Source organism: Sparus aurata, chromosome 1 (genome assembly GCF_900880675.1).
Source record: "Sparus aurata chromosome 1, fSpaAur1.1, whole genome shotgun sequence".
Taxonomy (NCBI): domain Eukaryota; kingdom Metazoa; phylum Chordata; class Actinopteri; order Spariformes; family Sparidae; genus Sparus; species Sparus aurata.
Genome location: NC_044187.1, coordinates 10,166,839 through 10,191,768, shown reverse-complemented (window position 1 = coordinate 10,191,768; position 24,930 = coordinate 10,166,839). Strand labels below are relative to the sequence as shown.

Sequence of the window (24,930 nt, the reverse complement as noted above, 5' to 3'; positions counted from 1 at the left end):
AGAACTCACTGGTGGTCCTGGAGGTCCTGCAGGCCCAGTGTCTCCTCTGGGACCAATTGGACCCTAAATACACACAAAGCAAAGGGATCAGTTTAGAGCGGAATAAGACTCCAACATGGTAGCTCTCAGTTATTCAATAAGACAGTTCCACAGTTACCTGGTTTCCTTTGGAGCCCTTTGAACCAATAGCACCCTGCAAGAGAGGCAAAGAATTTAAGATGAGGACAAAATCCCAGTAATCCAGATGATAATTGTAAATTATTTTTTTTGTACTGTACTCACAGACAGACCCGTGGGGCCAGGGGGACCGTGTGGACCTTGTGGACCAACTGGACCCTGATATCAAACACGAAAGAAACAAACTGTGAGACCGAGACGGCAAGTAGATCTGCTGCAAAATTACATGTTGCTGTTGGGCCAATTCCGTCAAATTGTCTGGTTTGTAATCCAGGTTGTGGTTATCTGTTTGTGTGTTTTTTTAGCACCTCATCTCCTTTTGGACCCGACTGTCCCTGGTTTCCTGGCAGTCCTCGGTCACCCTTCTCTCCAATGTCTCCTGGTGGCCCGATCAGACCTATCAGACCACCATGACCCTGCAGAGATGACAACGATGAGCTTAGGGTCAAAATCAAACCAAGGTCAGAGTGAATGTTTATCTACGTATGTATTCATGCACGTACCTTGTCTCCCTTCTTGCCATGGTCTCCCTTTAGTCCAGGTAATCCTGGTGGACCCTGAGAAGATTAAGTTATGTTTTCATACTGCTCCATAAAATGTCAACAAAATCATTATTATTCTCTCTTAATATCATCTGTAATAGCATTCCACTTCATTTGATGAGTCATCCTACCATGGGACCTGGAGGTCCTGACTGGCCAGGCGGTCCATTTAAACCCTGCTCACCCTGAGAGACACACACACAGACAGAAACAATTAAACCTCTGTCTTTTTTATGCTCCACTTCCACTACTTTCCTATTAAGTCTGTGACCTACTGCAGGGCCGGGGATCCCTCTTAAACCTTGAGGACCAGACTTCCCAGGGTGTCCTTGGGCACCTACGGGTCCTGTCTTCCCTATGGGACCCTCAAAACCGGAAGCACCCTGAAACAGACAAAGAGCAGGGTGACCTTCAGAAGCTGTGAGCATTCAGACGTTATTATTCAAAGGCTTTCTCTCTCACACTCACCTTCGCTCCTTTCAGGCCTGCCTTTCCTTCCTTGCCTGGTTTTCCCAAGTGGCCCTGAAGAACAGGATTTTAAAACATTTTAACCTGAATCTGTCATACGGATGCACTGATGCACAAACACACACTCTCACGCCCACACAGAGAATGCATTAAACAAAATACCCTCAACGTCATCCTACTAGGGTAAGAGGGTTTAACTTTTACTTAATCAGACAGAAAATGAAGATTCTGAGTGCATGCAAGCACTAACACATATGAACAAAAACACACAAACCCTTCGGCCCGGAGGTCCAGAAGGTCCAGGTTCTCCTGCGGCTCCTGGTGGCCCCTAAGAAATACAAGGAAACTATTATACAGCCAGTGTGATGACAGCACTTTCATGTTTTATGGATGAAAGAATCTAATTTTACTTACAGATTTCCCAGGTTCTCCTGTGTCTCCTTTAGACCCTGGCAGACCATCCACACCCTAAAGAGGAAAGAAAGATAGTTGGCAGAAGAAGTAATAGTTAAAGATGTCTCTGTGGCATCATGAAACCTCAATATATAGCGATGTGATAATGTTGATACAAGTATGTAAAGAGGAGTAGGAAAAAAAACAGCAGCTCTATAAATTGAAATTAAAACATTTTAAAAGCTCAAAATTCCAATAATAAAATATCCAGTATTGAGGATACAGCATCTTTGCTGCCATGACTTCTCCGGAGCTAAAGGTACCGGTTCTTAAACGGCCACATGAAAGTAATATGAAAATGTGGCTTATTCCTCATACCATCCTCTCTTAAAAGTCTTTAATAATTACTGTAAGTATTTACAGCAAATTCAGTTTACGTTCCAAAACATCGTTTTATCAGCACTTTCTCCGGCAAGATGAAGATACGAAAGAGGAAGGTGAAGAGAAAGACCAGATACTCACGTTGATTCCAGCTTCTCCCTGCTGTCCGAGGTCCCCTGTAAGACCGATAGGACCCTGAAGACAGATGAAGAGAGGGTCAGCACTAAGGTGGTAGTACCTTCATTTATGCAGTTTTAGACTCATTATTTCACAAAAGGTGTGCTTTCAGCTCTCTTGTCCATTTTTACTACTTTGTTTAAGAAAACTAACCATTTACAGTCCATAATTTACGGTGATTAAATGTATCTCTGTTTTGCTAGGTGTTTGTAAATCAAATATTTTTGGCTTTAGCTATAGCCTTATTTAGTTATACAAAATACCAAATTAAATTGAATTGATGTCATCTCATTAGAAGGATATTGTGATTAAATTCAACAATAGATTCAAGCCTCTTGAGATGTCCAAAGCCAGTGTGCAGTTAACTCTGTTTTGTAGATTTGTAGTCTGGTTTTGTGGCAGAATTTAAAATCATCAAAACATCAGATTCGGCGCTCCAACCATGTAACCATGTCAATGAGTGCAGCCTTTCAAGTACAGTGCAGAGTAAATTTGTTATAGTACAAAAAAATGAAAGGAACGTTTTGTATTGTACAGTATGAAGTAGGTTCAAAGTTTAGTGTTGCGTTGCAGTAAATAGCAGCACAGTATTAAAGACAGGGTTTTTGCTATGTTTCTTACAGCATTGCCCTTGGCTCCATCCTCCCCTGTGAGGCCCCTGGCTCCTGCAGGACCAGCTGCTCCGGGAAGGCCTGTATCTCCCTTCTCTCCCTGGTCTCCTTTTTCGCCCTAAAGCAGTAGAGGAACAGAGCCAGCGATTAAAAGGGCTGCGGCAGAGAAGCTTTAAAACTGAAGACGGTACGAACAAATTTGAAGATGTATTTGATCAAGAGAAAGCAAACACACTCACTGGCCTTCCTGAAACTCCGACTGAACCGGGGTCGCCTGCTTCGCCATCCTCCCCCTGAGAGAGACAGAAATTAATATGTAAGAAATCCAGACACAGTTTGTTTCAAATATTCTGTTTGCAAAAGGTGTAACTGTCAATTTCTTCACCTTCTCTCCAACAACACCTGCTGTTCCTATCATGCCAGGTCGTCCAGTGGGACCCTGCACAACACAGACGAGATCACAGTGTTTCTTCAGAAATCTAAACAGGTGTTTGACTAACTGAGGATGCACAAACATTACTGTGAGACTTACCACTCCACCAACAGGTCCTTGAGGGCCATTGGGGCCTTGTTGACCAGGAGGACCCTAAAACCAGTTTTGTAATGTGGGAAAAGGAACAGCAGTTCATTAATTTGTGTAAATGAAGGAAAAATGTGGTGTAACTATGGGACAGGTGTTTGAACGGGATTTAAGCTCACCATGAGTCCCACATGTCCACTCTCACCCTTCTCTCCTGGCAGACCAGGCATGCCCTAAAACACACAGAGGATTAGAGGAATAAAGTAAGCAACTCAAACTATTCAGAAGACATGACCTCTACAATCTGCACCCTGACTGCCGAACAAATCTCACCTGTAATCCCATTGGTCCTCTACCGCCCTTGAAGCCACGGAGTCCCTCATCTCCTTTTGGACCGTACATGCCCTGCTGGCCTCGGGGGCCCACCAGTCCATCTACACCCTGGTACACACAGGAGAGTTAGGAGTGTCAAAGACCTAAGTGTATTGTTTGATATAACTGGCAGAAAGGCAGGATTGATGACAAAAAGTGTGATGCTTTAATTGTTTGGACTTTGCTGCATATAAAGCATGAGCACCTGACCCGGTTTCTGGCAGGATTCGGACAAAAGGTTCAGGTCGGGTGGGATACTACTCTCTCAGGCTCAGTCGGGTTCAGACAGAAAAATGCGGCCTGCGTTGCACTCTAGCTCTGTATGAACACCTGATTCTTCTTTTCAGCACACACACAATGTGTGTAGCGTGAGGAGATGTTTGCTACAGATGTTGGCTGCTACATCAGACCACTAGTTTGAGGTTTTGGGAATTACGCTTATTAAATTTCTTCAGAAAGTTAGATGAGGATTGATAGCACCTGTGTGTCTATAAGGTGAAAATGCAGCCATTTAGCTTAGCTTAGTTTAGCTTAACACAAAGGGTGGAAACAGGGGGTTAACAGCTAGCCTAACTTTGTCAAATGGTTATTATGCATCTGATTTGTTTAATCCATAGAAATATCTGAATGTGAAAAAATCAGGTTATGGTTTAATGGGGGGGGTTATGCCAGGGGCTTTTTAAAGTCTCGATGGGATTTTGAGACATTTAATTAGGACAAACCGAATATAAAGTGAAGAGCAAGACTGACCGGAAGTCCAGGCTGTCCAATGAGACCTTGAGTGCCAGCTGGACCTGAAGGGCCCTATGGAGAGAGTGAGAAAGACATTCAGACATAGTTATAGTATACAGTCCATGTTGCAGTGTCGATGTAGTTCTCCAGCTCCAGACTCACTCCTTCTCCTTTGTCTCCTTTGCTGCCTTTCTGTCCGGGTTCTCCCTGCTCTCCCTGTAGACACACACAGAGGACACGCAATTTATGGCCAAAATACAAACACACACACTCTCGCACTCTCATTCACTCACAGACCCACACTTTACCTTATCCCCATCCTCTCCTGGAGGTCCAGCCGGGCCCGTAGCCCCAGGCATCCCTACAGGTCCCTGTTCTCCATCTTGACCAGCTGGTCCTATCGGACCTTTCTCTCCCTGGAAAACATTAAATAAGTTTTGTTCTGCATCAATCGAGATACTAAGATAACAAACATTAAGAAACAACTGATCCTAACAGATATTTCCTATGTGGTTTTCTTTCCATCGATTTTGATTTAGATTTAGTACAAATGTAAGTATAAAAGAGTGTTAATGTAAAAAAGGAAGACATAATAAATGAACCACAAATCAGATGTAATTACAGGTTCGCCCTTCTCTCCCATTGGTCCAGGTCCTCCGATCGCTCCGGCCCGACCAGGTTGTCCAATGGCTCCTGCTGGACCTGAAGGGCCCCTCTCACCTGAAGACCCCTAGAGATACAAGCACAAGTTGGTCCTTGAACTTGTTGCCAATTGAAAGAATATGTGCATAAAAAAAATCTGAAATCATCAGAATTTTTTTATGCATATATTCCTTTAATTGGCAACGATCCCTGCAAATTTTTGATGTGAATTTGTTCAGGTGAAATTAAATGATCAGTCTCGTTGGACTTACTACAAAATTTTCATACATTTCATAAACAAAAAAACAGACAAAACCCTCCGGAACCAAAAAGATTCTCTGTAACTCACTATAGCTCCTTGGGCTCCAGTAGGTCCTGATCCCCCTTTCAGACCAGGAGGTCCCTGGAAAGATCATTCATAATTTAAAAACAATGTAGCTTATGATCAGTCAGAAATATTAAGAAATTCAGTTATTTGTGGGGAGTATGTTGTACGTATATTCATGTGTGTGTTACCATGATTCCAGTAGCTCCTCTGCTCCCCCTGAACCCTTTCAGTCCCGCAGGACCGTTCTTCCCAGATGTCCCAGGTAAACCTGGATCCCCCTAAAAAAAACACATGAAAAACATTCGGCAATAAAAACATGTGCTCATATGAGATGACGATGATCAGTGTTTATGTGTGCTTGACTGTGTGCACTCACCTTTCCACCTTCTTTCCCAGCAGCCCCAGGTAAACCATGCTCTCCAGGTACACCTGGTGCCCCTGGGTGACCGCGGTCCCCTGTTGGACCAGATTCTCCTGATTTGCCCTGATTAACACGTAAGTGATTGGGTTAATCACACAATACAGACATGAATCACAAGGCAGGAGAAGTATTTCATAACAGAACTGATCCATATTGTTGAGCTCACCTGTGGTCCAACAACCCCCATCGGTCCTGGAGGTCCCGTCTTCCCTTGGAATCCCTGCAGTCACAGAAAAAGGTGGGTAAAAAACATATTCTTGTGTGTCTGTGTGTGTGTGCAGTCACTGATGACCCTTTATAAACTCTTGTGAAATTTGACCTCACTCACCGGCTCTCCTCGTTGACCTGGGTGACCTGGAAGTCCATCCTTCCCAGCTGGACCCTACAAACACACATACATGCATGCATACAGAACCACACAGACACAAACACAAATGCCAAGATAAGAAATTAAGGGATCCTCAGGATAAAAACTGATCTGCAGTGCTCATGTTATGCCTGTAGAGTTTAAATATTAGGGGGGAAAAATGGTCTCGGAGTACTGTTGTTAGATTTCCCTCTGCCAGAATTTTATTCATTGAGCTGTCAAATATTCAAATATGGAGTCAGGAACTGTCCCCTGCAGGCCACTCTAGGTGATTCATAGCAGCCTGTGACTCGGATTTCTGTTCCAGTGCGTTCTCAGTCAGACAGAAAATGACAAAGTACGACACCTGAAGCAGTATGAAATATTTGCACAACAACAAAAAACCACTGCCAGCCAAGCCAAAATACAAAACATATCTATATAGATTTTACAGGGGCAATCCCTGTCACTCAACCCTTCACACATCGTGTCAGGGGCCTGTTAACTGCGAAAAAATCAAATACTGACTTGGAGGTCAAACTCATCTTTTTGCTAAGGCTTGGAACCCCTCGAAAATCTATTTTTGTAAGATTGTGTTTTCCCTGTGAAGGGCTGTAGATAAATATTCTTGTCACTTCTTATTCCTGTAAATAACGCTCAGGTTTTAGTCTGCCCTGGATTTTGATGTTCATCGTTTTGTTCCTATCTGAACTAAAACAAATACAAAAATAAAAAAATAATAGTGATTTTGGGAAAAAATAAAACAATAATAGGAAAAAAAAGTCTTCAGGAGTGGTAAAGTATTATTACGTTATTATTCGCGATGTGTTTTACAAGTGATGTATGTAAATTTGTGCCCCCAAAAGAAGATAATATCTCAACTAAATCATAAAAAGCAGGTTTCCTGCAGCTTTACATAGTCAAATCAAAACATTTTCACTGACTTTTCAGGCATTTCAAGGTACCTTTTCCCTCCAATTCAATCACATGTTACTGATCTATAATCGAATCTGAAAATGCTTCCTAGTTTTGAATTTAGTTAAAGAACTGTTTCATAATGTGTCATCCGTCTCTACACTTGACATCCTGTATAGTAATACATATTAAGTCATGGAGTTACAATTCCAAGCAGTTTTACAACAAGCTTTATCCAAAATTCAAGCATTTTCGAACCTTGAGAACACCACTCAAGATTTCCAGCACATATACACACCCTGAACTAAATACTGGGCCTGAGCAATGAATTCTACATTTTTTGTGTCTGTGTGTGAAAGTCTGTTTTGTCACAACTCACGCTGGATCCTTTAGGTCCTGGCTCTCCATTCCTTCCTTGCGGCCCTTGAGGTCCCTAGAACAACATAACCATTCAATGTAACAGGCGATCAGTCGACTGATCAATAAATCAATTACGAATAATACAAGTATTTGTCTTACCCTCTCTCCAGGAGATCCTGCTGGCCCATCGTGTCCTGAGGTGCCCTATGAAAATGTAAGAGGGAGGAAGAACACGGAGGTGGTGATGGATTTACCTGGTAAAGCACTGCTAAAAGTGTAAAAGTCACCCATCAGCAATGACTGACGGGGTGTTAATATTGGCTGAGAGGAGAGTCAGCTGACCTTTTCTCCTGATTTTCCTGTAGGCCCTTTAGCCCCTCTGGAACCTCGTGCACCCTGTTGCAGAGGAAACATGAGTGAGACCAAACCCAGGACAGCCATGGACTTGTACTGACCTGACAGAAGGTGTCTGGTGACTTGCTACACAATGAGCTCACAGGGGAATTGTGATTTTAAGCTGATGTACACAATGATGAAGGCTAACATGAACAACATATGAAGTTTTAAAAAATATAAATTGTTTCATGATTTTTGGGGTAATTTGGAGGAAGTGGAAACAGATTTGCAAACACAACAAACAGTTGCTTACTTACACATCCAAAAGCCACAGAGCAACATTAATATTAATTTAGAATCGTCTTTCCGAGCCACTTAACAATGCAAGTCCAACGTTCACTCTCTTCTAACTCCGTTTTTGGTCTCCACATTGTCTTTGTCAGCACAGTAAATGGAAACCTTCAATCACCGGCCACAAATCCAAAACAATTAGCTAAAAGACACTGAAAAATCAGTAGTTTAACACACAGTGTAGTTCTAATTCCTGCCACTAGGAGTCCCTCAATCAAACCAATGACAAACAAAAGATGAAGTTTGATGACATCATGAAGTAGCGTAGGATAATGGGAGTTGTTGTCTACATTGTTAGCAAGTAAGCAACTCTATATAATATATAACGAAGGTCTAGTTGTTCTTAGATATTTTAATGCAAAAATGTTACATCTTTAAGAGTAACTTAGGAGTTGAGTGATAATTATCTGTTGGTTTGTCACTATGAGCAACCTCTGTCACATGAAACAATATCACCTGATCCATTATTACTATAAAATCATTAATTATACCTGTTTTAATCTAAAGCAGCAGTGTAGTGATGCTACACTTGTACCTAATCTAAATAGGTATCTACTTCTGCACTAGACAGTAGATTTGATCTGTGTCATTTTAATCCACATATAATAAATTGACTATTTGAATTCAACAACTGCATACAATATACTATAATTCTTTAGTACACTGTCAAAGCCTTGTTTTAGCTTGCAATTAAAGAGGAGTCGAGGGACCACAAGAAAACAAAAGCTAATGGAGGCGAGGACAGCTTGGGAGAGGGGGCTGGAATTAAGCTCTCTATTCCTCCTCAACTGACTCACCTGGTTTTAAAAGTGCACTCTGGAAACTCTGGAGCTTTGACATGTGGTTTTCTTTCACAAACATCACACCTTATGTACAAGTCATTACCTACTGAACTTGGGAATGTTTTTTAGACACAGCACTCACATTTGGACCCCTCTGGCCTGCGCCTCCTGGTTGTCCTGCAGGACCCTGAGTAATACAACGAAAGACAGGATTTTAATGGAAGAATATGGTTTCCAGACATAATATCATCATTATTTTAAACACTCTCAACTCACTTTTTTCCCTTTTTCTCCTCCAGCTCCCAGAACACCAGGAAACCCATCAGAACCCTGAGAGGGAGGAAGGAAGACATGTTAACTTTGTATGAACGATATCCACTATATAAGTTTCACATTCATTAAATCATTGCTAGTTTTACCTTCGGCCCCTGTCGTCCTGGATATCCTGGCAGCCCAGGAACTCCAAGTTTACCCTAAAAACATGATATAGTGTGTCTCTTATCTCATCTTGTACAAGGTTTAAGTATTCAGTCTTTTTTTTTTTTTTTTTGTTACGTACCTTCTCTCCAGAAGTACCAGAAGGGCCACTTTCTCCTTGTGGACCCATCTGACCTTTTGGCCCCTCAGGCCCATCTTCTCCTCTGCCACCTAAAGCTCCGTTGTCTCCTACGTCACCCTTCGCTCCCATCTCCCCTTTGGCCCCTGGGAAACCATCCTCTCCCTGAGGGCAGAATTAATTGGAGGAGGGTGAAAATCCAGTCAAGGTAAAGTCACAGATGGTAGTGACAGACAGCATGCATACTGTAGATGATCTCTGGTGGTAATGCAATATTTTCTGACAACAAAACATCCTCAGTGTGCAGAGACTCTGCCATGTTTGTGTTTATCTCACCTTTTCACCTTTGCTTCCCTTTAATCCTCTGATTCCATCTGCTCCCTGTGAAACAGGAGAGAGAAAACAAACTGGAAGTCAACATCAAAACAGAAAACACGTTATATAATATCACTGGCTGTTTATGGCATCTTAATGAGGGGCAAGCATATCAAATTGCTGTCATGCTTTGCCATTAAACCTGACTGTTATCAGAGAGAACAATAATGATCGGCTGAATTATTTGGCTTGGAAAAAAATTGATTAAAAATAAAGGGTTAGTAAAACCACAGTCACATAGCGGGAATATTTCACCTTTACATTTCTTACCTTAACTCCCCGTTGTCCAGGATATCCAACAGGTCCCTGCACTCCCAGAGGACCCTACGAATAAACACACAAACATTAAAGGAACAGTTTTATTAGACCGGCTCTTCAGGGCCAACAGCAATAGGTTTACATTTTCCCATGCTCCAAGTATAATAAATGCAACATACAGATACATTTTCTTTTCATCTGGTTGTATGATTTGATGTCCCATCTCCTCTTGTACAGTATTGTGTTTGTTAACATTTCTGCAAATCATTTTTTCCTTTGACAGACAATATAAGTCTAAAAGTTTGAATTTTAGACTGGGAAAACTGGAAGAAACAGCTACCTTGGCCCTGTTGAAGCGTAACCAAATCCACCTACTAGCACCTCTTAAACTCACATGTTAAAACATGTTTGTTAAATCAGCAAAAAATAACATGTCAAAATGACAAATTGCGTTTTTTTACAGAGAGCTGGGAGTCTTGGCAAGATAGCAAGTAAGCAAACCTCCCACAATGTCAAACTACTATTTTATACCCTCTAGTCAACTGTAACAACAACACAACATTCATTGTACACAAACACCAGCGGACTTACCGGCAGTCCTTTTTCACCCGGAGTGCCTTCTCTTCCAGGGTGACCCTATTGACAAGAGGACAATATCAGTAGTTAGGCACATAGAAATGTAATGCATCATGTCAATAAGACTCCTCAGATGTACATGAGCTCAAACATGTACTTACTGGGGGCCCGTCATTTCCAGGTAAGCCCTGCATCCCTTTCTTCCCTTGAGGTCCCTGTGGAAAAAAAGGCAAGTTGGTAAATCTCAACTCCTTTACCCCATTGAGAGACGATGTCTTATATTACTGTCCTTGTAATAAGCGCTAGTTATTAAGTTCTGAGGTCTTTACAATCCTAAGAGATGCTTCTTTATATAATCATACGTTAATAAGACCAGTAAGTGGTTAAAATTGCATCATGAACACGTTTATTGTTAGACAAAACAACATGCAATCATCGACAGTCAACTTTGCTTTTTGCAGTAGCTGGATCTAAATTGAGAGCAATGCCTTATTAAGGTTAACAAATCCTTTATTATGTACTTATCAACAGCTAACTATGCCTTGAAGCTCCCCCACTTGGAGTGAGCACTGCGTGTGGTCAAAGATTGATGAAATGTTAATAAAGAAGACATTTAAACACAATAACACTGTGGTGAAGCACAAAAACACGTAATTGTTTTTCCTTGTTTTTTCAATGTATAATAAAACACAGCCTCAAAAAAACTTAGATAGGTATGCTTATTATAAGGAACTTAATACTAAGTGTCTTACTTTCTCTCCTGGATGCCCGACTAACCCCTGAGGACCGGGAAAACCCTGCAGGAGAGATGGACCCATTAGTATTTCTGTGTATGCATTCATGCAATTGATTTACAATCATGTTTCGAGTGTCTATTCTCTGCTCGTACCAGGATTCCAGGGTTGCCTTGTTGTCCAGTTGCTCCGATGTCTCCTGGTTGTCCCTGTGATAAACAGGAAATGATATAAAGGGAACCGTTCTCCTATCAGGCTCTACTGTCTACTACTTTCTTCTAGCAGACACTTGAACAGCTTCTTCCCAGGATTAACATAATGGACCACACACCACGTTACATTCTCCGATTTTATATTAATGTCTTACAGGTCACGCACTCCTCATCTAATTCTTGCACTTGTCACTTTAACATAATGTGATCTAATTGGAAAAAAGCCAAGACACATTCTTTGAAAGCTTGCGCACTTGGCTAATTAAGCATAATTTGATTCTGTTTTTTTCAGCATACTCACTATGTTTCCCTTTGAACCTTGAACCCCGTCAATTCCTCGAATGCCCTGTGAGGAGAGAAGGAAGACAGTTAGTGAACGGACTAGTAATTTCCTCGGTGTCCTTCAGTAAACTTTTGTGGCCGCAACAGTATATCAAAACATCTTGGAAAGCACAAGAGCTTGATATTACACAATGATAGCACAGAGGAGGAGAATGTATGTAGTCTGAGCTTTGTACTGCATTTAATAATTCCCTTGTAAGGTTTTAATTTTCTCGCTGTAGGTTTTCGTGTCACATGAACATTTTCTTCTCCCTTCTGATTAAAAGCTAAAAATGAGCTTGCATTGCTGACTCTCTTTAATTTAGAAATTTTCCCCCAGCTTGTTAGATAAGTCTCTCAGGAGGCCAGCTAAATAAAACAGAAAATTATGAGCCACCTTGTTGATTTTGGCTCTACCACGTCCTTGCTTGAGGCATTTCATGCTCAATTAATCAACACAGAGATAAATATATAACATTTCTTTTTTTTTTTTTTACTGAATATGAAGTGCTTCCTCTCTGTGCTATCAGATGGTTGTAAGTGCAAACGTGTGTTTCGACAAGTGCAAACACACTGTTAAGTTATGCAAAACTAGAAAGAGACTGCTTGAGGTGTTTGGAAGAGAAAGACTCATTTTTTTTCAGATGAGATAAGAATATCATAACATCATGTTAACAAATGGAGATCGGCAGTAACATCTTGTTAAGGCATTATCTTATGGTATCATCTGATAGTGACACCGCAGCTGGATTTATGTTGGTGTCAGGAAAGAGCATCATTTTTACCTGCATTAATAAACACAGAGGCGAGATAGCAGATAATTACTGGCATCTCATGGGTGTTACTGTTGCCAAGGGTACAGATTAATGTGTGTTGCTGAGTGTTTGCACAAAGTTACACAAAATGTCAAATTCACACTCACAGTGCGGCCGGGTGGACCAGGACGACCTCTGGGCCCATTCAAACCTCTGGATCCCTGAAATACACATCGCAGTTACAGTAATGAGATATAACTGGAGGTTATTGAGAGTGTGTACCCTAATGCGTCTTCTTCTGTCCTTTCAATAACTGTAAGGCTACTGCCAGCAGCCAGTTAGCTTAATCTTTCATAAAGACTGGATACAGTAAGCAGGTAAATCAATATAATTATCTTTGAACAGAGCCATGCCAACTGTTCCCCTGTGTGCAGTCAAGCTAAGCACACCGACTGATGATTGTAGCTTCATATTCAATGCACAGATATGAGAGTGGTATCAATCCCCTCATCTAATTTTCACCAAGAAAGCAACAAGCAATCTTCCATTAATTTTAAATGTGATATTCTATCTATACAAATATAAACATTTTGTGTGGGTTTTGATTGACAGTGCATTGACACTTACAGCATCACCTGGTTGTCCTCTTGGCCCAGCTTGCCCCTCAGAGCCCTTTGAAAATGACAAACATTAATACAACCTGAACATAGCAGAAACAAAAGAACGATGTCATCATGAATACCTCTCACCTTCTCTCCTGGCTCTCCTGCAGGACCTACAGGGCCTGGCTTACCCCTGTCCCCCTGAGAAAATAATACATCCATAGAGGTTAGCAATGAGTATAATGAATTATCTGATAAATCTGCCCTTTCAATCAGCCAGATAGCTCACTTTATGTCCTTTGTTTCCAGGAAGACCAGGCAAGCCGTCAAAGCCTCTATCCCCCTGAGGAAGAAGAGAAGGGTTAGTTCCTATTTTAAGAAGACAGAGCTGTCAGTGAGTGAACAGCGTGACTCTGACATCAATTCTTCTTCACCTTTGCTCCAGTCTCTCCTATCGCACCACGGGCCCCATCTTCACCTGCGCGACCCTAATCAACACAGATAATGGTTGGTTACTTACTGACATACTGTAAATGTTTGAGTTATTGAGAAAATACTATGACTGCACATTAATAGATTAGAATAAACTGCAGTAAATATTCTCACCATTTTCCCAGTTCGCCCGTTCTGACCTGGGATACCTGTCAGTCCTGGAGGACCCTGGAGTTAAACAGGTGTACAAAAAGAAGATGACAGTTGAGCTGGCTCGCAAATAGGTTCCACTGATAAAGACCGAATAACTGTGAAGTACTGCTAACAACAAAAGTCATTTCCGGGTAGGGTATGTGGCTGTTGATCTTCATTATAAGATGCGTGAAATCTGCAAACTTCTTGTGATTTTTAGCAGTAACTGTTGTATTTCAAGTGATATAGCCAAACACAGTGATCTGACCTATGTATCTGTCTACTGTCACTGTCTTTAGTCTGTGGCCGAATAGGTTAATTAAGCCCCCATCGTAATGTTTATAAAAGTGCTGTTACTTTCTGAAATAATCAAACACTTTGAACTTTAGATGAATATGTTTTGAAATATCATCATAAAAAAAGAAAATTAAATAGTTTTTTAAGCTACGTGACGCAGGGGGTTTTGACCTGGACTTTATTGTTAACCAACACTGTGATTGGTTCTGTACAGAGAAGTGAGTGTGTTGCCATGACAACCAGCTGACCTACCGCTGGCCCCATGTCTCCACTGCTGCCCTTCAGCCCAGAGGGACCTGGTGCACCCTGGGAAGGAAAAACTTAGAATATTTAGTTGTCCAAACAAGTCTGCTTTGGGATCCACTGTCTAGTACTGTGTGAATCACTTATGTAAAGTAATGCTCAGGTTGCTTAGGTATATCCTTCACCTGCACAGGTAAGTCTTCTGATTCAGTATGACATCAAACAGCAGACTATACACACCAAATTCACAATATGATGTGATCTCACTTACCAGTGGTCCCGGTCTACCCCTGAGGCCGAGCGGCCCTGGTGGTCCCTTCATTGCCAGCTACAAGACGAAGCATAAAGAGGGTGATGAGTCAAACAGCAACACAGTGTGTGTGAGTCTGTTTAAGATGTGACTATACCTTGGTCTGCTGCAGGATGGCCTGAGCCTGAGCCTCCTGTGCAGAAACCACAGTACCTAACTTCGGATCACCACCTGACTGGAACTGCACACACAGAGACACACAAGTACATCAGAGGCTTTTTAGTCAAACTCAATACCCCACCTAGTGGCCAATATGTAGCACTGCTATTAAAGACCTGCATAAAAAGGAGCAGATGGGTGAAAGTAATAATCTGAAAAATGTACGCAGAAAAACATAACATGCAGGTGATTCCCTACAGGGAATGACGGGTTTATGAATGGTTTGAGAAGCATGTTATTATTATGTGAACACGTCACAATCTCCAGATGTAAACATTAAATTAAGTAAGGAGATCAGTAAATTGTGTCTCCTGACCACAGCTGACTGATATGAAACAAACATTAGGCCAAACACATTTGTCCAGAACCTCACTGATGAGCTAAATTCTATGTTTGGTTGAAATTTTGTTTGACACCTACTGTACGTAAATTATATGCGGTATGTTCCAGGTATGCACTCTAGAAAGTGAAGTACGGGGCAGCTGACGGTCCAACTTCTGAAGCCAGACAAACTTATGTAACAATCCTGAGCAAGCCCATTTCTCAGTTACAACATTCACACATTCTCTTTTACCCTGCGGCTGTGTTAAGGGTTATTAGGTACAAATAACTTCCATAGCAACCCCACTGCAGCTTGTAAGGCCTCAGGCAACACAGAAGCATCTCCATTACCGGTATGAGCATGATGTTTCCTGGGGGGCCTGGTATCCCATCAGCTCCGTTAAGGCCTGGTCGCCCTGGAGGGCCCTGAGAGGAGACAGAGAAGAACAGTTATGGAGTGATGCCAAAACACGGTGGAGGTTTACACAACAATCTGAGGACGGTCCTCACCGGCTCCCCAGCGTCTCCTCGAGGTCCTACTGGTCCTGTGATTCCAGGAGGCCCTGTCTCTCCCTGCACACATGGACAAAAAACATTTGATGGCATTACATTTCTGTAATTAAAGTTGTGTCTGTCTTTCCTACATGCAAAACGTTTTTACTATTCTAATACTGAATCAATCAGAAGTCGTGCAGAGAAGTTTACTAACCTCCGGTCCTGGAAGCCCATGTGGTCCTGTTATCTGCGTTCCCTGCAGAAATTTTTTACAGAAGTTAACTTTTTCTCTGAGGTGTTTGGTTAACCTGTAACCATTAATACTAGCTGTGTAATTTAATTCAATACTGGCCTCCCGTACTGTTATTAATCATATACCTTGAACCTTTACATAGTATGTAATCCACTGGTGGACTGATGCTTTTTAAAAATACATTCCCTGCTTAAAATTTCTGGATCAATTGAGGAAGTGTTTTGGGATAAGTACATGTATTACTGGCATCTTGTCAACGAACCATAAAGACAGAGAGTAAAAATAGTACATGGATGGAATATTAAGTTAACAACACTGAATGACTGAATTTAACAAGACATTTGATGACTTTTTCTTCTTAAGACTCGATGCTTTTAGCATGTTTCAGTCGGTGCTCAAGACCTTTTAAGGACCAAAATCAAGCACATGTGTGGTGGTGGTTTTTTTTTCTCACCGGTCCCAAATATCCCGGCTCTCCTTTCTGTCCTTTTTCTGGTATATCCTATATACACATAAACAAATGAACAGTATTAATGTAGACGAATGAGAGGGTAAGTTTTATGTCCTTTATCCTTTATCTGTAACTGATCATTTGGATGGTACCTCTGTGTTAAGCGAGAGCTCCCGTTCTCTCTCGGCCGGTCCATAGCGCTCATCGTATTCTTCCTCATATTCATACTCGTTCACTTGGTAGTACTCTGTTGTGTTGTCATAGTCTTCGTACTCTACGATCTGTCGCATGAAACACAGGTGAAGATGAGCGATGAGGGACAGAATGAGAGACACAAAGCCAAGCTCGTGCTGCTGATCTCCCTGCTGAGTCTCACCTCATACTCCGTGACATTAGGACCTGCAGTCACCGTGGAAACAGACATGTCGTCATAGAGGTCACTGTAGTCAAACTCTTCAAACTCCTCCACAACATGTTTCTTAGGAGCTCTCTCCACCTGAGGACAGTAAAATAATCAAAACACAGTCGATGTGTGATGTTGTGCAACATTTTGTTTAAACACGCAGAACATTAAAATCGATTAAGATAAAAAATAAAAGGAACAGAAATTTGACTTTCTGACATGATGGACGCCCATTGAGATGTGAGATTCACTACCTCTAGTAGTCCTGTCAGCACTGAGTGTTCCTTTACGTGAATAATATAACGAAAAGGCCAAGAAATGCTTGGCACATGCAATACATGGCACGGCTACAATGTAGTATTTTTAGTTTAGCTCCTTCAGGATTGTCTGTTCAAGCATGATGGCTTCATCGGAGTTCAAATTCCATGTTTTCCGTTGGCTTCATCATCCTTTTTGCATTTGCGGTGATGTTGCAAAAAACCTGAACATAATAAACCCGGATTCCTGGAGTGTTTTGAGCTACAAGCCAGATGATGAATGAATGAAACAGCAGCAGCAGCGGCGGAGGCTTTGAAACCTTTCCCAGGAGTGTGGAGCATTGGCACAAAGAACCTGGAAAAGTGTATTGGATCACAAAACCATGTATTGTGTTTTACTGTGAAGAGCGAGGGATAAAGAGAAGAAGAGAAATGAAGTAAAAGAGAGAGGGGTAGAGAGCTAAGTGGACTCTAGGAGCCTTTAAAGATTTATATCTTCATTTTAAAGTGGAAATGTTGCATGACAGAGAGAAAATTAACAGCTGGAGGCGTCTGAAGGATGCATCTCACACTGCAACTAGTGGTTGGATGTTAGTTAATACAATCCGCACATTACATTCAAACAGTGTTGAGCTAAACATCTGATTATAATTTTACAGCCTCTCTGTTTCCTGTTTTGTCGTGTCAATGTAACGAACGTGCTGGAAAACGAGGAACAGTAAAAGGCAGCATGGAGGCCAGTGACAATGTTACGTTTGTTTCCTTTTAATATCTTTGATTCCTGTGACTTTCTTGTCATGTTTCCACCATTGACAATCAGAGCTGGCGTTGATAAACAATCCTGACTACTGCAGAATTAATGGATCAGGTATGAATGTAAACTGGATCCCTCGGCGCTGAAGACAAACGCCTCATGTTAGTGGGGTTTTTCTCTAGTGTGACAGGGGTTTAACTCAGCATGCAGTGAATGTTTCTTCACGGCCCATAGTAATGTTTAAATTTATGTTACCCAGAGGATTTTCTAATGCATAGACATGGCTGAAAATGATTAAACCATTCGTCTTGTTGTCATATCTGCCTTCCAAACTCTCCATAAATACCTGTAATAGTTTTCCTCTTGCTAAATGACACCTTGGGGGCTCCTTTACCGTTTAAACGACAGTTGGGATTTACAACATTCGGCACCTGAGATGTCTCACAGTGTGTGTTATGTGTGGAATGGGCCATGTGGACTTTATCAGAGACTTTTCCACGTGGTTTAACTATCTCTCTCTTCCCTCTGTGATCGACTGTTAGAAGGGGACTTACCTCCTCAGCCTCTGTTAATATGGTGTTGTACGGCAAAGGCGCGTCACAGTCTGGGATGTAGTCCTGACAGTAGGTCTCTGCTGCTCTGGGGTCTTCGACGATTAGCAGCTGCTGAATCTCTCCCTGTGTCACAATAACACAAAAACAAACACACTCAAATCTGTGACTCTACATAAGTGAAACCATATGATCGTCACATGAAAGGGCCTCACATTACGGATGTCATCACTGCTCTTCACTGTACAATCTGCCATTAATTACACGAATGACCTGTCATCCATCTCCTGTGTCTTTATATGTGACTGTATGTGTTCATTTAGTCAGATCAAAGTGGCTTAACAGGCTGGTTTTTATCGCTGCTCTGCACTTAATCGTCTCCAGAGCTTCAATCTCAAGTGGCGCCAGCACATTAAATCCACCGACAAGACACAAAGTCTTTCTCTCTCTCGCCCTCTTTTACACATCCACACACATGGAAGGGAGTCCAAGCCAAACATGGGAAGGGAAGTTGCTCAGTTAAACAGATGGACCACCTGACAATGGACTGAAAAACAAAGGTCAAAGTTCACATTTGAGATCCGTCAAAATGGCCTCACACTGCTGGGGACACAACAGAAACAGCACTCATAAAAGCTTTGACACAGTGACAGATTTAGAGGGGCAGGGCAGCAGCATCTACTGACCTAATTATTTGTCAGAGGTTTTATGTGAGAATGCATTCAAATCCTCGACGTTTAGGCAAATCCATCCTTATGGCAATGGAAAAGGTGCAGTACATCCTCACAGCCACTGGAGGGCAGTAAAGGGAGTCTAGCCTTCCTATTTATCCATTTGTCATCATTTGATGTAGAAATCAAACAAGCAGCAACAAGCAAAGACACTTCCTTACCACACACAAGGAACTTACTGTCTCTTCTCATTCTTTATACTCTTTGCCAAGTCTTTGGTTTTAATTAAGCCCAAATTAGTTGGTGTGGAGGTGATGATGTTGGTTCTTCCCTTTAATAAGCGAGGCGTGCATGTGAGTTTCACCTCCACTAAGTTCATCCGACAGACACTCACACACAGGCACAGAGAATGCACACACTCATAGTCCTACCTCAAACACGCCTTCGTCCAGCAGTCGTGTTCCAAACACAGTGACCCCATCAGTGCTGATGTGGGGGTCGAAACCCCTGAGCAAGTCCAGGGTGTCCAGTTTGACACAGTCCAGGTACAGAGTCACTGACTGGCCCTCCACACTGTAGGCTACTCGGTGCCACCTGGCAGGAAGCAGAGAAGAAGAAATGCAATTTCAAAAAAAGGTTTTGAATCAAAAGAAGAAGAGGTTATGTGTATTAAATGTGTGTGTATGGGTGTCTCTGTGTGAAGTTACCCACTTGCCATCAGCCAGGTTGATCCTCCTGAAAGTGGGGTAAAGTTCTGGGGGTGGCTGACCCTCATGGTCCTCATAGAGGAAGACAGGCGAACGGCCAATCTCTACACCCAGCTGCTGTGTGCCCTGAGAGACACAGAAGGAAAGAGGGAAGCTGGGATAAATGGCACTACTCAGGTTCTCAGTTCTGTCTATTGGGAACATTCTTTAGGCTGTTGTTTGTCAGTGTATATGGGATATTGTACGTAAGTAATATTTATAGATAAATGTAATATTAGTGTGCACTTTAACTGACATTGCATAATTTTTAGCTAGTTTTTCACAAATTTCAGCAACCATTCTGATGAAGCATCTCAGAAGCACTTCCTTCCGGCTCCATGGCTGGAAGGGAGTTTTTTGCTCAAGGTCAGTCTTCCAATTTACGGTGGACAAAAGTGATACAGAGTTGTTAAATATCTCAGCACAATGAGTGAAAGTTTGGTTCCAAAATCCTGATGTACCTGTGAGTCGTACAGGGAGAGGAGAAAGACCTGAGAGCTTTTCACAGCTCTGACTGTTGTCATCACTGAGAAATTCATCGGGAAAGGCGAATCTGGAAGGAATACACATATTAGAGCAAAGGCACTCAATAAAATTATTCATTTACTATACGCTGTATCAAAGAAGCCCACAGATATTTAAATGAAAACATACGCGGGAAGAGTTGCTTGGTGGGCGCGCTCAGTTGAATCTTCTTGTCGATCTTGTAGGAGAGGTCCGTCTCCTCTCGTCCCTCCCTGCTGGTGCATAGTCCTGCCTCCAACGACACGCCCTCCATGTCCTCTGACAGCTCCAGGACCTTCAGGACATCAATAGGATCGGCTGCAAAGAGACAAGAAACAGTGTGACTGAGGGGATGGGTGGGTCTGATGACCAGCTGCTCTCCTGTAGTTCATTAGGGGGTTCAACTCACAAGTACTTTAAAGGTCGTTAAAGTTGTTGCCTCATCTAGATTATCAAAATCACTTAAAAAGTTAGCCATGAGTTTGGACACACAACAACGACGAATCATTTACACGCCATTAAATATGCAAATATAGGGTCCAGGTTTAAGAACACTGGAATTACCCTGTTATTTGTGAGGCTATCCATGCGTGCACAGAGCACTTCATTCAAATTATAAGCTTCTGAAAGAAAAAAGCTTTAGTTTATTATGCTTTCAGACACTAAAGTGACCTGCACAGGTCTCTCCAGAATCACACTCTGGTAGGCAGAAGGATTTGCACTGCTTCAAGAAGCAAGTGGGAGACGTCAGACATGGTCAGACTACATCCTGCTTCATTGCCTGCTGCCATTGAGTGCCCTGCTTCCTGTCCTGAAAGAGCCTTAAGCCACGCTTCCTTGGTCAGCCCCCTCACCCCACCCCACTTTTACAAAGCACATATGGGAGCTTTAAAGCAGCGCCCCTATGTAAAATCGCAGAAAACAAAGAAAACCAGAGAACTGCTTGTAACCAAACACACTCATGCATATAAGAAATAAGATGATGCTAATGAGTAAAAGTATGTTTTAAATTGCTTCTTAATGATATCGCTGGGCTGAGATAATTGAGAGTAGGGAGGGAGGTTCATAATTTTGACTTGGGCACTGACAGAGCTTTCTCACCAACTGAGTTTTTGTTTAACTGAGGGATATGACACAGCGAAGATGTCTGGGTGGAACCAAAGTATAGAGATGAAATAAGGGCTTGGATAAGAATCAGCGGGTCTGTAACCTTTGTAATAACAACTGTCTGGAAGATGAGAATCACGTTTTGTTTGAATGAAACCATAAGGGAAAATTACTTGCCAAACTATCATTTAAACCTTCCACCTTCTATATTTAAATTCATTTTGTTATTACAGTAGGATGAGACTTTAGGTGCCTTCTTAAAGCCTCTTCTACTTGTGTTTAGTTCATTTATGTTACGCTTCATTCATGCCGGGTGCTGCTGTTCAGTTTGGATGTATTGTTATTTACTCAGTATCAGAGCAGCAGTGGTGGGACGGTGGAGTCATGAGGGCAAAAAAGACTTTCTCCAATTTAGAGACTGGTTGATTAAAACCCGACTGACATTGTATGATGGTCACTTTCCACATGAAACAATGCATTCTTCCATGGAGGAAAAAAGCTCTTACCAACCTCTATTCAAGCCCAGCAAACAGTCTTTCTCAGCAAAAAAACTCTAATAAACAAAACTAACTAACCACTTTGCATTTCCTACCCAGCACCCAACAACAGAAAAAGTAATTAACAAGCTGATAAAGGGGAAAAAATACCCAGACTGAATATTTCTGCAAAGATACACAACTGTTTGTCTTGGTGTGACGTTACCGAAGTCCTTATGTTACCTCTGGCACGTGTGAGTGACCCTATAATTAAGAAACCTTATAAACAAACTCATGACATACTTTATCAGTCAGACCCTTTACACTCCCTCTCTTGTTTATTCTCTCTCTCTCTCTTTCTAGGAGACATACTTGTTGCAGAAGCATGGTGTGGTAATAAAACAATTGCAATCTTGGCACTGACACAACAGTCTGCAACACACAACAAAGACTGATACCAGAGGGCAATTCAGAAATACATGTGTTCTGACAATGATTCAGCCCGAGAGCAATCACACACACACACACACAAACCAAAAGACACATTTGGAAACCTGAAGCTGCATCCAAAGTTTAGCTTAAGCAATAATACTTTGCATATGCGCACATTCCTTTGAATGCTGTAGACATAATGGTCAATGGATTAAGCAGAAAAAGATGGGATGTAAAAGACTAGAAGGGGAGAGAAATATGCAACATACTGAACGTGAAACAGGAGAGAAGAGGAAATAATAGATGGTAGGGGAGAGGAGAGGAGAGGAGGGCATGCCTCTACTGGAATGGCTTCTTTTCACACGTATTTCAGGGGCTTACGTAAACCCTCCATCTGCCGTACACCTTTCAACACACACATGCACGCACGTGCATGTGCATGCTCACAAGAGGCTGGCATAATGTCTGAGTCTGAGTGCCAGATGTATTTGTCGCCCATTTTTTCAGTTTGTCCGTCTGTTTGTCCATCTGTCTGTCTGCCGGCCTGCCTGCTGGCACTCTGTCCGCTCATCATTTTCATGTGCAAGGGCATTATGTAATTAAGTGATACAGATAATTACTGTGCAATTAAAACTTGTAGCTTGTAGCTGCTTTATATAGGATGAAATTAAAAAGCTGACATTCTGGAGTTTTTGTTTTCAGTGATTCTACTCCGATTGCTAACTGCAGCTTCAGCTTTGATGATCTCATGCACAATTCAAAACATCGTCTGAGTGACCACAAAAATAGAAACACCTGTGCAGTGTAATGCTACACAACAGTTACAACACAGAGATGTTTGGTGTGTTGATTCAATTCAGTTTGATGATGCCTTTTGTGGTTGTGACAAGCTGTTTTCCCCCCCCTGCCTCCAGTGTATATGCTAAGCTTAGCTAATCAGCTGCAGCTTCATATTTATTGTACAGACATGTGAGCGGTATCAATCTTCCCATCTTAGGGCCTCCACAGTGTCTGGGCCGTCAGTGAGCATCAGCAGTCCTAGTGATTGCTGTGTGTCCTGCACTGTTGCTACTTGTTGGCAGCTGTCAGAAGCTTTTTGGCCAACTGAGTGTGTGGAATTGGAGCCCGGCGGTGAGGAAAGTCACTCTGATTGGCTCTTTAGCGAAGCAATTTAGCACGATTTCTTCTGATTTTGTGCCTCCGCTTCTCCACTAGTGCAATTTGCAACTTTTTATCAGCTATTATCTTAATTAGAAGTGGTCATATTAGTCATAGTGGTGTCAAAAACATTGCTTTATCGTAACAACGGTTTATATATCCTTACAGCCTACTGCTGACAGTTGGTATGGAGATGTATTTCCTCTTAAACAGTCACTGACCATCAGCTGTAGTCATTTCGGTTTGATGACCGCAACATTCAACCTTTCTCACTGTTAGTCCTTTGATATTGGTTTGGTGTGTCTGGGTTATATTTCTCAGATACTTTCCTAAAATGTCAAACTAAAAATGTCAAACTATTACTATTCTCCTGTCTGCTTAATTCTCCATATAAGAAATTCATATCAGAAGTATGATTAAAATAGTAATAATACTATTAAACCATTTGCACATTTTTTTTCACAATTTTTGAACAGATTATTGCACTCAGTGACCCAATCTGAAGCAAAGTTGCATTAGAGTATACAGGGGTTTTATTTTTCTATTCAAATGTTAGCATGACTTGGCTGTTAACATGCTGTTCTTAGGCTACAAGGTAGCTCCTGGTGATAACACATGTTAGAGCGATGATTAGACTGAGGGTGACACCACCTCTTACACTCAAAAGGAGTGCATACAACACGAGGGGTTTAAGCCATACATACCAAAAAATGATCGGCAGCACTGACATCTGAACGCAGCAGAGGACAAGATGAGACATGGAAGCTTTGCTCTTACTCTATCTGCCCTTTAACACAACAGGCAATGTTTCCCTAAACTGTTGACGCCTGAGCATGTACAAGCACAAGACAACATCCGCAAGACACACACAGGGAAACAGATCATCTCTCTTTTCAGACGCACAAACACGCACGGTACATAGAACATGCTGCACACACACCAGAGTGTGTTCTGGTCTCCATCAGTTGCTGCTGTTAACCTGAGGCTCTAAACTCGGGTGAGAGGGGCACCACGATCAACATGCACACACATGCAGGACTTGTCAAATGTAAGCCTCAACATAAAGCAGAGCGACTGTAGTTTGAAGAGAAAAATCCACAACAAGAATTGACAATTTAACTAAAAAATTAAAACAGATAGACAGATAGATAGATAGATAGATAGATAGATAGATAGATAGATAGATAGATAGACAGTCAGACAGACAGACGGATAACATTTAGACAGGTTTTAAACAAACTACCAGGTTAGCCAACAAGGCTTACAATATAATAATAATTTTATTGTTAACCATGGCCAAAAAGCACAGACCACATATACTCAAACCATGCTTACTGGTTATGCTGCTAACATATCTTTTAGCTTTATTGCTAGATACACAAGCTGCTCCAAAAAACATCCACTGCACCTGGCATTTCCACAGAGCTCTGACTGGACTTGCTCTGGTAGCGCTGAGTAACTAAAGATACTTTCAC

The 24,930-nt window shown here is 41.8% G+C and overlaps 1 protein-coding gene across 2 annotated transcripts in view; it reads right to left on the bottom strand.

Annotated features, from left to right (window-relative positions):
- Positions 1-24,930, bottom strand: part of LOC115590083 (collagen alpha-1(XI) chain-like) — a 40,618-nt gene that overhangs the window by 4,432 nt on the left and 11,256 nt on the right. For both annotated transcript variants that reach the window (XM_030431350.1, XM_030431348.1), the window contains exons 2-61: positions 20,433-20,600; positions 20,240-20,331; positions 19,744-19,865; positions 19,464-19,626; positions 18,365-18,487; positions 16,773-16,892; positions 16,549-16,677; positions 16,400-16,447; positions 15,907-15,948; positions 15,708-15,770; positions 15,549-15,623; positions 14,815-14,898; positions 14,679-14,735; positions 14,417-14,470; positions 13,850-13,903; positions 13,678-13,731; positions 13,533-13,586; positions 13,391-13,444; positions 13,269-13,313; positions 12,809-12,862; positions 11,867-11,911; positions 11,509-11,562; positions 11,372-11,416; positions 10,781-10,834; positions 10,635-10,679; positions 10,056-10,109; positions 9,747-9,791; positions 9,414-9,575; positions 9,274-9,327; positions 9,131-9,184; positions 8,997-9,041; positions 7,728-7,781; positions 7,545-7,589; positions 7,405-7,458; positions 6,093-6,146; positions 5,931-5,984; positions 5,720-5,827; positions 5,532-5,621; positions 5,365-5,418; positions 4,996-5,103; positions 4,682-4,789; positions 4,536-4,589; positions 4,392-4,445; positions 3,603-3,710; positions 3,449-3,502; positions 3,282-3,335; positions 3,135-3,188; positions 2,989-3,042; positions 2,760-2,867; positions 2,103-2,156; positions 1,602-1,655; positions 1,462-1,515; positions 1,188-1,241; positions 995-1,102; positions 851-904; positions 681-734; positions 486-593; positions 283-336; positions 158-193; positions 10-63 (exon numbers count right to left, since the gene is read on the bottom strand). In XM_030431350.1, the coding sequence (XP_030287210.1) occupies positions 10-63; positions 158-193; positions 283-336; positions 486-593; positions 681-734; positions 851-904; positions 995-1,102; positions 1,188-1,241; positions 1,462-1,515; positions 1,602-1,655; positions 2,103-2,156; positions 2,760-2,867; positions 2,989-3,042; positions 3,135-3,188; positions 3,282-3,335; positions 3,449-3,502; positions 3,603-3,710; positions 4,392-4,445; positions 4,536-4,589; positions 4,682-4,789; positions 4,996-5,103; positions 5,365-5,418; positions 5,532-5,621; positions 5,720-5,827; positions 5,931-5,984; positions 6,093-6,146; positions 7,405-7,458; positions 7,545-7,589; positions 7,728-7,781; positions 8,997-9,041; positions 9,131-9,184; positions 9,274-9,327; positions 9,414-9,575; positions 9,747-9,791; positions 10,056-10,109; positions 10,635-10,679; positions 10,781-10,834; positions 11,372-11,416; positions 11,509-11,562; positions 11,867-11,911; positions 12,809-12,862; positions 13,269-13,313; positions 13,391-13,444; positions 13,533-13,586; positions 13,678-13,731; positions 13,850-13,903; positions 14,417-14,470; positions 14,679-14,735; positions 14,815-14,898; positions 15,549-15,623; positions 15,708-15,770; positions 15,907-15,948; positions 16,400-16,447; positions 16,549-16,677; positions 16,773-16,892; positions 18,365-18,487; positions 19,464-19,626; positions 19,744-19,865; positions 20,240-20,331; positions 20,433-20,556 (4,221 nt within the window). In that variant the 5' untranslated portion in view covers positions 20,557-20,600. The remainder of the gene's footprint in view (positions 1-9; positions 64-157; positions 194-282; positions 337-485; positions 594-680; positions 735-850; positions 905-994; positions 1,103-1,187; positions 1,242-1,461; positions 1,516-1,601; positions 1,656-2,102; positions 2,157-2,759; positions 2,868-2,988; positions 3,043-3,134; positions 3,189-3,281; positions 3,336-3,448; positions 3,503-3,602; positions 3,711-4,391; positions 4,446-4,535; positions 4,590-4,681; positions 4,790-4,995; positions 5,104-5,364; positions 5,419-5,531; positions 5,622-5,719; positions 5,828-5,930; positions 5,985-6,092; positions 6,147-7,404; positions 7,459-7,544; positions 7,590-7,727; positions 7,782-8,996; positions 9,042-9,130; positions 9,185-9,273; positions 9,328-9,413; positions 9,576-9,746; positions 9,792-10,055; positions 10,110-10,634; positions 10,680-10,780; positions 10,835-11,371; positions 11,417-11,508; positions 11,563-11,866; positions 11,912-12,808; positions 12,863-13,268; positions 13,314-13,390; positions 13,445-13,532; positions 13,587-13,677; positions 13,732-13,849; positions 13,904-14,416; positions 14,471-14,678; positions 14,736-14,814; positions 14,899-15,548; positions 15,624-15,707; positions 15,771-15,906; positions 15,949-16,399; positions 16,448-16,548; positions 16,678-16,772; positions 16,893-18,364; positions 18,488-19,463; positions 19,627-19,743; positions 19,866-20,239; positions 20,332-20,432; positions 20,601-24,930) is intronic.